The 12189-nt window shown below is 40.5% G+C and overlaps 1 protein-coding gene across 1 annotated transcript in view; it reads left to right on the top strand.

The window, feature by feature from the left end:
- Positions 1-6626, top strand: part of LOC126293300 (chondroadherin-like protein) — a 329161-nt gene extending 322535 nt beyond the window's left edge. The window contains exon 18 of the mRNA XM_049986431.1: positions 706-6626. Within this exon, the coding sequence (XP_049842388.1) occupies positions 706-1398 (693 nt within the window). The 3' untranslated portion in view covers positions 1399-6626. The remainder of the gene's footprint in view (positions 1-705) is intronic.
- The last annotated feature ends 5563 nt before the right edge of the window (positions 6627-12189 follow it).

The raw sequence follows: 12189 nt of genomic DNA on the forward strand, positions 1-12189 counted from the left end.
GCAGGAACCTGATGCTACTACTGTAGAGCAATGAGTCGCATGTGAACACAAGCACCGAAGTCAACATTACCTTCCTTGAATTGGGCCAAATGGCGATGAATCGAGGAAGTACAGTACGTACTGACAAAACTAAAACGAGGTCTAACATGGAAATTAAGCATTTCTGGACACATGTCCACATGAGATCCCATGTGAGTGTTGGGGAGATAATGTCTACGATCCACAAAAGGTGCACTGAACAGCGAAAGCGTGCTTCTCACTTACAGCCCAATAAATCAGTTGTGGCAGACCACTGCATGTACACCATTCACTCTGTGTAGTGTGATGTTATTTGTGTGTGAGAAATGTTCCCTGAAAGTTTGGCCGAACCTTTTTGTAACACCCTGTATGTCACCAACACAGTCATATTAAAAACCTTCCTTTTCATTATCAGTCTGTGATAAAATAAACAGAACATTATAAAATTATATAAATTTTAGAGACAGTATTCTGATGCCCATTTCTTTATTTACAAGTTTTATTTACCAATATTAGAACATGCACCTTAAATTGTAGTACCCATACACAGCAGTAGATATTGTACTATCTGATACATAAGCTACTTCGGTATTGTAGTGTCTGACACATTGTCTACAATGTTATAACCGCGTACACAGTCAGTCGCCTTACAACTGAGGAAACCACTTCTGCTCCGTTCGGCCACAGGTCACCTGCGCGAGCCCCGCCTCCCTGTCCGGCCGCCTGCTGTCGGACGTGGACGACTCCGAGCTGACTTGCGACGCCGCCTCCAGCACCGCCGTGACGGAGGCTCCCGCCGCTCCTGCCTCCACGGTGCCGCCGCCGGCAGACGAGCCGGACATCATATGGACGGCCAAGCCCGCCTCTCGGCCTGGCGGCGCTGCCGGCCAGGGCGGCGGCGGCGGCGGCGGAGGGGACGGCGGGCAACCGGCCGCACCCGGTACGGCGCCCGGGCCAGCGGCGGCCGCGCCGGTGCAGCCGCGACCCAACGACGACACGCTCATCATCGGCATCGTGGTGGGCGTCGTCGCCTTCATCGCCATCCTGGTGGCCGGGGTGTGCGTCATCCGCGGGCGCGGAGTCGGCGGCGGCGGGGGCGGCGGCGGGGGCGGGAACGGCACCGGCGGCCGGCCCGCGTCTTCCCAGTACCGCGGGGGCGGCCCCGGCTCGGCCCCTGGCTCTACGTGCACCTGCGTGAAGCCGCCGATGCCGCTGGCACCGCCCCCCGTCTACTACACGCTGCCCGGCAAGCACGGTCACCTGCGTGTCGCACCGGCGCAGGCACAGCAGGCGCCGCCATACCTGCAGGGTCCGGGGCCGGGAATGGGGCCCAGCCCATACTACCTGGCCTACCCTGCCGAGGACAAGGACTACCGGTGAACGGGGACGCCACGCACCTAGTGTGCACCTGCACCAGAGGACAACACAGTGTGCTGTGCATCTGCGAGACTCCCTGGCGCCGAGGATAGAATGGCTGTTAAAACCCTGTTTCTCCGTCTGGTATTTACACTCTATATCTCTTGGCCATCTTCTGACTGAGCTGACAGATAGAATCTACAGTACCTGATCTACCCTTTTTAAACCCATAGCTGTCTGCAGAACGAGCCAGGTACTATCCACAACAGATTTCGTAAGGTATCAGAGATAAAAACAAAAGGACATAAAACGGGCCAACTTGTAGCAGGAGAGGCAACACAGGATATTTTAATTTCCAGTGTCTATACTTTGACAAATAAATTCATAAAACTTTGTCAGCACCACCAGGAAAGATTCAGTGAAGTAATTTCTTTTTCACGTGTGAAATTTCATTTTTTCACTTACTAAAGCCTGCATTTATTGCTATAGGTACACTTTTCTTCATAAGTTAGAGAGTTTCTTTGATGAATTTTGCACAGCATACATACCATACTTACAGGTGTATGGAACTTCATGTTTAGAAAAAACACAAATTTCATAGTTAATTACCTCAATTTTTACCACAGTTTTTAATAGATTTGGAAAATTCTAGAGTTTCATACACCTTTAAGTATAGTTTGTGTGCTGTGCAAAATTCATTGAAGCATCTCTCTTACTTATGAAGAAAAGTATACCTATGGCAACAAATGCTGCCATTAGTAAGTGGAAAAAAAATGAAATTTCACATGTTAAAAAAGTACTTTGTTATGTTTTCGAACTTCCACTGACAAAGTTTTATGAATTTATTTGTAAAAGTATAAACAGTGGAAATTAAAATGTTCTCTGGTGCCTATCCTGCTGCAAGTCGGCACGTTTGACGTCCTACCCCCCTTAAGGAATGAGGGAGGTGATACAGAGAGATTAAAAGCAGTGGCTTTCCTGTCGTATATGGCAATTTATCTTCAAACTGTTGGATCACCACCAAGTGAAAAGTTAAAGTGATTTTTAATCTCTCACCAAAGACAGCAGTCATTTTGAAGTCCACCAGAGGTAACTTGATATTCTGCATGGCTGGGGTTTATGAAATTCCGTGCGAATGTGGCCATTCATACATTGGGGAGATAATGCCTACAGTCGGCGAATGATACACTGAACACCGAAAGCGTGCTTCTCACTTACATCCCAATAAATCAGTTGTTTCAGAGCACTATGTCTACACCATTCACTCTGTGTAGCGTGGTGTTACCGAATTTATAGCAAGCTCTTCATCTTTTTGGGACTCGATGGTGAAGGATGCAGGCTCAGTGATGAAGGATACCTTACAAATTTAGTGAAGATCGTAATTAACAGACATAGTGGTTTCAGCCTGTAATCAGCATGGAATCCAAAGCTTTCTTCGATAAACTCTCAAAGATGTCACTACAGTGCTGCAACTAAAGACAGGTTGATATCTCAGCACACGTCGACCGACTGACCACAGACTCAGTTTACACACAGCTCTTTGCCACCAAATGACATCTCTAACACTCGTGCATCTGCCGCGTGCACAGTGGTGCGCTCTGCAGGTTGAATAGCGTCAGTGTGTCAGATCAGTTGAAAGGTGGTCAAAAGATATATGGCCAAGATTTCAGGTGAAGAAATAGGACCTTACCAGTTGCATGCCCAAAATGTAATGGATCATTATAATGATGCTTTCCCAACGTAACAATTGTTTGAAAGTTTCTCAGATGTAGCGTCAGATGCTCTTGTGAAAACTGTAAATTACCTCAATGGAGCAATTTCTTGTCCTCTTGTGATGAGACTGTGGTGAGCTGTGATGGCAGTCCTCACTAGAATTGCATAAGAGGGACTTTCAAACTGTCACACCAAATGTAGACTTCCAGAGCACCACAGCATAAGTTTCTGGCTGATCTAGCCTGGTGTGGTATTATAAGACTATGTGGTCTGCTGTGACCTATTGGGACTTCATTAGCAGAGAACCATTCAAAATAAGTTTCCCAAATGACTCAATTGACAGACATAGGAACTCAGTTCAGCAAGTTGTCAGAACCGATGTTGTCACACTAAAATCTGAGAAACGGATCCGAAAACTGGACCTCGGAGCAGGGCAACCCGTCTCAGGTGCCGGTGGCTCGCCTCGTCACATATGCGAAGCTCTATGCGGTCACGTCTTTCTTCAGCCAGGCTCTCTGGAAGCCAATTCTCTTGCACTGATGTGATGCCCACCATTCCCAACCAAGCTCTCAGTTGCTTCGCTTTCCTAGCCAGCGAGCTAGCACATACGCTGCTCTGCTACTACACCTCCTCACAGTCACATTTGAAGATGACGAGTAATTATCCTCTTGAAATATTGCAAAAGTTGTCCTGGCTGCAGCTGACATTACACATGAGAACCTCCCAAGCTGGTAGATTGCTCAAATATGTCATCCATCCAATACACAGTGGTCCACCTGCATAGAAAATTAGCCAATGTATGATGAAGAAAATACAACTGTAACTGTTAGATTGACCTAGAAAAGTGACAAAAGTAAATGCTGAACATTTGTAAACTATATTACAGTACCAGAACCCATTGTAGGCACACTTTCCGTGAGATGTGGGCAGTTAGCTGAGCTGTCAGGATACACCTTTGGATCAGACCAGAAGCAACAATTGTAAGCTCCTTCTCACATCGTCGTACTTCAGTCTTGAGTTAGGTAGCTAAGGCAATGATGGAGACACAGGATTCACATTAAAAAAGAGTGATGTTGCAAATCCCTGTCCAGCCTTACCTGTGTTTACTATGATTTCTTTAAGCCACTTAGGACAAACACCCTGTTGATTCCTCTGGAAGGGATACAGCTTATTTATTTTCTCATCCATCCCCAAAGCGAGCTTGTGATCTGTCTCTAATGATCTATAATGTGGCTGATTGGACATAAACCCCCTAATCCTTCTTTTTTACAATATCCACAAAAGTTTCTCCAGACTGGTGCCAAATTAGCATTCCTCGTGAAGAGGCACAGAATTTTAACCAGCTAAAATGTAATCAAAATCGTTGTTGTTTTCTGGAAATTAACTAATTCTCATGCTGTCACAAAACTGATATGTGCTCTTTTTTGTTTTCTTTAATGTTGCAAAAAAGAAAGATCACCATACCTCCTCGGAATTCTAGTCATGTATAAAACTGTAACTGAAAAACAGTGCTGTTGTACTGTATAATGTGTTGAATGTGGACTGAAGACAGAGAGTGTATTCAGTCCACAGACATCTGAAAAATTGAAAATGTTACTGAGATTTTGGTCTACCACCTACTTCAGAGCTGACTAACAAAACCATACTCATGTGTATTCTTACAAACATACATCCACAGTTGTCTGTGCACACAGTTAGCTTGTCCCAACTGACTACATTGTTTCTGTGTGTTTTGTATATGTTTGATGAAATAAGACATGCAGTTTTGCGGGATGACTAACACCAAACACTTGTCGCATGCAGTTCCTGTCGCAATGTTCTCTCACTAACGGATGGGGATGGACTTTCATTCATTACCTGCTGCCATTCCTATCAGGTTTGGAAGCAATTTTGATTCACAAGCCATGAAACGTGTCTCCAGTCACTCTCGGTCAGAATATTTTTCCAACCACATTTCTGACATCGTGTTTCATGGCCACATTCATTATACCACTGATGTAGACAAATTGAACAGTCCACTGCAAATTAACAGATCCAGCAACTTAAACTTCACACATCCTACATGGCCATTGGCATGGTCAAACTTGATTGCCTGTTTTTGCTACTCTGTCATGTCCTTACATTGACACATGTTTACGTACAATATCCATTTGAAACATAAATGTCTCACTGATTGATACTTCCGTATGCTGACATAGAGGCAGTGCACAGTCGAGCTTGTCACTTGATCGCTGCACAATTTGTAAAGGCCTACGATTCATCTGTTTGTGCGCATTGTGGTGACTTGTTTTTTGTCCAGTGATCTTATTATTGTTTTAGCTGAAATAATGTCAGAATTCTAAATCTCTTTATACAAATGAAGAACTGCTCAACTCACTGAAAAGAGAAAGAAGCCATCAGCTTTAGAAGCAACATAAAAGATTTGTTGAATCCTGTGTCAAAATTTTATATTGTTTAAATCAAACAATGGAAAATCCAGGATGGAATGTAACAATATTATTATTATTATTATTATTATTATTATTATTCTGTATTGTTTATTTAGAAGTAACTCTTTCTCCAGTTGTTGTCAAATGGTTTAACTTTATCTGTTCTGACTGTCATGTGGGACAGTAAAGAAACTTACAGTTTGTTCCCTTCCTTCTCACATAAAATCCAAAGTGTGACTCCTTCACATCATTTGCATGACAGATCTAAAGGCAGGTAAATTCAGACTGAACTCTACCTATTTTCTTCCATACTTTGTGTATTGTTGATGGATCAGCCAGATATTGTGTATTTACCATTAAAAACAGGGAGGCTTTGTGTACTGAGCACACAGAATTTGTATAAATATCATATTAAGTGAATATTTAAGATACCAACTCTCACAGTAACTTGTAATACCTGATCTTTCTCAGTAGATATGCTCTAACTGTTGGAGTTTCATGTGAGATATCTCCCCATCATTTGTTCCCCTTGGTTAACTGTTATCTGGAAGAGGAAATAATGGGTCACAAGATGTGATGGGCATGCTAAAGATTCAAGTCACATGTAAGAAAGTCTTTGTGGTGGTGCTATTAGAGGTAGCTCTGTCTGTAACTGGTGTTCTGATGTCCCAAACCGGTCTCTTTTGTCACTGTTTTAGTGACAGTGGTAATACAGCTATGCTCATCTTCCACTTCTGTACCAGATAGTTAAAATGTTAAAACTGTTAAACAAATTCACTATAATTGCAGTTCCATAACAAGTACAGTTGAATGTTTTGTCTAGGAGAAAACAGAAGAGGATTTTGGGCAATGCTGTTGTGCTTGTGTCTATTTATGTATGTTCAATAATGTTTGTAAATAAAATGTTGTTTTAATGTTTTGTACCATTTTTTATTTTTTATTTTTTTTTTAATGTTTACTCAGCTCCGAAGTTATATCCGTGACGGTGCACACTCTAAGTACAAAAAGGTCCTAATATTTATCACCACAGATTGTTATACTCTCCTGTACTGTAATGCACTGTCATTTCATTTTCTTGTTTTCTTTAATAAAATGAGAAACAGTAATATATTTATAATTTTTCTTTCTTCCACGATGACCAGGTATTGTGCCTCAATGAGGTTTGTAAGTAGGGGACAGGATGGAGCTGTGCTTCCATATATGTGTTGATTTCAATGGATCTGGGTTGCAATTTAATGAAGCAAGATTTTAGCTTCCAGCTTCATGGAAACTTTTTTTTTTATAACTACTGCACAGACTAACAAAAATTAAACTATGACTAGGCTCTCTCTCTCTCTCTCTCTCTCTCTCTCTCTCACACACACACACACACACACACACACACACACACACACAGTGTGTGTTTCCTCAGTGTGAAGTGCCCGACAGAAACTCCCCACCAAGGACCACACTAACGATGACATTCAAGTCTCTGTACCACCATTAATACTTGTGAAATAATTCTCTCCAAATCACCACTCATTCACAAGCATTAAATTGCTCTCTCATTTTTTACATCTCAGTAAGAGCTCTGTGATTTTCCGCATATTCTGATGTAGCATATACATTTATGGTCTGAACATTAAACCAATTGAAATCAAATCATTTCATTTATAACAGTCATTTTATATATAGAGAGTGTGGTTTTGACACAATGGGTTTGTAGTCAGGGGCTCATATTGTTGCCAATAAATATATTGTAATAACACTCAATCAATTCAGACAGGCTAAGAAAAACTCTTACCTTCATAATCTCGGATGTTATTGAATTTAGCATATGTTAAAATGACAGTTTAAGTAAGGATCATGTATTCTTTTGTTTTCTCCAAAAAAAATTTCGCTCCAAGATACAGCACTCCAAAGATGACACTCTTCTTACCATTTTGAAGATGCGAGTTTTGGAAAAAAATTTAAAATGCTGTATCCCTGCAACAGTTCTAGTTATTATTATTATTATTATTATTATTATTTGAAAGGTAATTGCTTTATTATTACAAAAAAACCCTCCATTTGCGCCGGCCAGTGTGGCCGAGCGGTTCTAGGCACTTCATTCTGGAACCACGCGACCACTAGAGTCGCAGGTTCGAATCCTGCCTTGGGCATGGATGTTTGTGATGTCCTTAGGTTAGTTAGGTTTACGTGGTTCTAAGTTCTAGATGTCTCAGATGTTAAGTCCTATAGTGCTCAGAGCCATTTGAACCTCTATTTGGACTTAACTGTCAAATTTCTTTTACTATAGTGTTCTGAACTTTTTTATAGTATATTGATTTTTGTCAATAATGCCAATCCATAAAATTTTGATTTTTTTTTTTCTGTTGATTAGTTCCATGTAGTTCTACAATCCCTGAAAAGGAGAGCTTCAACTTTTAGGTTGAACAGCTTTTATAAACAACTGAAATTTTTGCCGCACATAAAACCTGTTTTATTATCACATAACAGGCTCATGAAAATCAAAACCTAGCCTTATTTAACATAATTTTTTGTTTCGAAAGATGAGGAAGTGACTCATTTTTCAAGCATTTCAAATGGTTCCAAAATGTATGTGAAAGGTCAAATAACTTAAAGGTTTCAATTTATACAACTTTTATGCACTCTGCTTTGTATTGAAATTAGCCACTCAATGAACTAAAAATGTGTTCAACTGTTTCAATGTCTTCTTTTGATATAGAGTGATGCCTTCCTGTTGAAACAATAGGAACTTGGGCACTTCCAGTCTTCAAAACATTGTGAACAGGAAGTGAGCACTGATGGCATTGTTGCTGTCCAGCTGAAAACATATATCCAGCAGCTGGTCCATGTGGTAGCATAAAGTTCACTACACTTTCATTTAACTCATAACTGGTGTCTATAATCTCTGCAATCCACCAGTCACAGTCATACACACATGCCACTAACATCCCCCTTCTCACGTTGTGAATCTTAATATTATCCTGTTGTTTCTGAGGTGGTTCCCAAACGAACGAAATTTCTTCTTTCTTGCTCTTTAAAGTGCGTGCGGTATGAGTTTTTCCATCACTTTGAGTACAAAAATGTGTCTTCTGAATTCCTTTCACAAGAGTAGTTTGTTTGGACCATTTTTCTTTCCTCTGCTCACGGAATTCGATTTCTTCTTTGGACAAAAGAATGAGGGCTGTGGATGTCTAAGGTATCACAACTCTCGTAAAGTCCTGTGCATTCACAATCACAGCTGTATTTGGTCTGGAAAGATTGTTTTGTACTGTGGTGCTTCAGCAGGCCTCCTACACCATCACAAGGCCTCTTCCAGTGACTAGTAGCACTGAATACTAAGTCAGTTGGCGCAGGTGACTTACACAATTCAAACAGCTGGTACTGATTTTTAAAATGACTAGGAGCACAGTCAGAAATAATAATGATATTCTCTGCCCTGACTGCAGTTGAAGAATTTTTCTTATTGCTAGCAAAGCACGTGCCGAGTCATGTCCTGTGTCATCACTTATAACTGCAACACTTGTGTTCTTCTTTTGAAAATATGTCACTCCTGTAAAAATTGAAAACCTGGTCATTACTCCAATTATACCCTTGTACTTCTTGTGGGAGAATTAGAGACCAGTTCTCAGCAAAATCACAGTGAAGCACTAAACACAGTTCTTTGCCTGTACACACCCTTTCACTTCTGCAACATGTTGTTGTTGCAATTTTTTCACATGCTGGTGTGTTGCTGCTTTCACTGACCATTTACCAAGTTCATCAATGAAACTGTCAAAGGCAACAGTTTTCTTAATTTATTTTCCTCCCACGTTGCATATGTAATTTCTGCAGAGTTATGTGCTACGTCTTCCAGTCACCACATTCTTGAAACAAACAAGTATCTCACTTTACGTCACATACTACTAATGACTTCACATGCCCAACCAAGGTGTCATATGTCACGTGCTCAAGTAAGTTCTTCAAACTTACCACACACAGTTCGAAATTTATGCAGTACACACATAAACAGACATCTCTTAGGTCGTAGTGCATAAAATGTTGATTTTCCAATATGTGAAGTTGTATAGTTGCTGTTATAAATTGCAAAAGTTTCTTTAATACTGCGAGTCATGTACCTTTTAACTTTCACAACTTTTTGACCTTCAATTGTTACATAGTGCCTTTTTTATTGGCACTCTGGGGAGAACAGTCCCAATTATCTTCCAGATAAAATGACTGCACTATTTGAACTTGAGCTGCTTCTACAGTCTGGCCATAATAGAGATGTGGTCTTACAAAGACCCCTTTTACAGACCTCACATTTCTTGATTTGTCTACCATGTACTTTGATACTGACAGAACATGGTCCAGAATTGTTTTCTTTGAAAATGTCTCTGGAAGAATAGTTAAAACTTGCACCTTTTCACTGTGGGATGCACATTATTCAACAGTTGAATTGATATTTGTGAAAAATTCCTGACAAGAGATGCATGAGTGCTTTGGTTCATTTTCTTATGAAGATGTAATTTCTACTTTGAAGAGTGTGTTCAGTTTTTCTGTAGTGTATTCATCCATAGCTTTAGTAATTCCTCTGCTCTTTCTTGATGCGCGGAGCTTATGACCTGACTTCACTGAACATGGTTTCTTAACAGGACTAACATCTACCTCTGTAGCTGACTGATTCAGGGTATTTAATTTTTCCCCTATTGACACAAAATCTACATCATCTGTACCGTGGGAGGCTTCACCTAGTTTAGACACTATCATTGTAGTTGTTCTGTCAAAACATTTAGAATACAAAAAGTCATCACTGGAAACATCTTCACTTTGAAACAAGAGTCTTCAAATGAAAACACTTATTCCCAACGTGAACAAAGTCTGTTTCCCCCCCTCATATATATCACTCTTATATGGATATGCAAATAGTCAGCACACTTCGCTGTCCTGTGGCCCCAGTCAGAAGACATTTCAGTCCTTTTCCAAAAACATGCTGCAACTGTGTCAGCTGGCAAATACCTCACAAAATCACAGAACTCACTGGATGGTCTCAGATTTCTTGGAAGCCTCTTCCACTGAACAAGAGAAACCCGCAGTGAACAACCACGAAAAAGAAACTGGCAAGAAACTACAATGAAGTGTAAGAAATATCTGCAACAATGAAAGTGTGAAGAATTAACTGCAACAAAGACAATAGAAATAAACATTGTAACAAAGAAATTAGTAAGAAACAACTTCAGTGAAGACATACATTAACCTTGAAAGTTAAAAAAACGATTTTTTTAAAATAAAACCTGTTCAACTTAAAAGTGGAAGCTCTCCTTTACGGAGAATATAGTACTACATGGCTCTAATCAACAGAAAAAAATCTATCTTTTCTGGATTTGCATTTTTGAAAAAAATAATATTTTCTGTAAATTATAAAAAAATTAAAAAGGTGACAGTAATAGGACTTAGACAGGTATGTCCAAATGGAGGGTACCATTTTAATCATAAAGCAAATATCTATCAAATAAAAAAACTCAACAAAATATCTAGAACTGTTACAGAGAGACAGCATTTAAAAAAAATTCTGAAATTTGCATCTTAAAAATGGTGTTCGCAGTGTTATCTTTGGAGACCTGTATCTCAGGGCAGGATTTTTTTTTTTTTTTAGAGAAAACAAAAAAAAAATATGTTTCTTGCTTACTCCTGAATTTTAACATATGCTAAATTCAATAACATCCAAGACTGTGAAGGTACCCCCCCCCCCCCCCCTGCCTAAAGTGATATGGATGGTTCCTTAGAAAGTATGTTTTTGTGCAAACATGCACTTGTTAAATGTAACAATACCTATTGACATTAACAGAATAAAACTAGGTAGGCTAAATTAGAAAGTCAGTGGTGTTTGTTGCAGGATTCTGGTTCAAAAATGGCTCTGAGCACTATGGGACTTAACATCTGAGGTCATCAGTCCCCTACAACTTAGAACTGCTTAAACCACACTAACCTAAGGACATCACACACATCCATGCCCGAGGTAGGATTCGAACCTTCAACCATAGCGGTCGAGTGGTTCCAGACTGTAGCATCTAGAACCGCTCAGCCACCCCAGCCGGCGCAAGATTCTGGTGCAAGTCTTTTATCAGATATCATATTTTGAAAAGTTACCACACTGACACTTGTATAATACCTGTAGTAGCATAGACTAAAGAACAACACAGGTGCATACAGTGGTTATATGGATTCTGACCAGTAACAAAACAGTTGACTATCACAGTTTGTGTTCAAAATGACCACCAGCAGTGGCAATACACACCTCCAGTCCAGTCTGGAACAACTGCTGGACACGTGCCAGCTTTTCAGTGGAGATGTCTGGAAAGGCAGCAGTAATACATCATTGTATATCATCAAGTGTAGTTTGTATGTCCTTGTAGACAGTGTCTTTTAGCTTTCCCCAGAGAAAAAGGTCTACAGGGGTCAACTCTGGGGAACAGCCAGCCGAGATACAGGTCCTCTGCAACCAATTGAGCAATGTGGAAACAATTTGTGAAGGCATGCTGCATTACTTTGTGCATTATGGGTTGAACAGCCAACACGTTGCCACCACAGGTTCTTCCTGGTCTACAGAGGAGCATCTTCTAGCATCTGTGGAAGATGGTCTATTAGGAGGCTGCAAGACTTGTTCACGTTCAGTGTTCTGTCTATGAAAAATGGGACTATGAACTGA

The sequence above is a fragment of the Schistocerca gregaria genome, chromosome 10, assembly GCF_023897955.1.
Source record: "Schistocerca gregaria isolate iqSchGreg1 chromosome 10, iqSchGreg1.2, whole genome shotgun sequence".
NCBI lineage: Eukaryota > Metazoa > Arthropoda > Insecta > Orthoptera > Acrididae > Schistocerca > Schistocerca gregaria.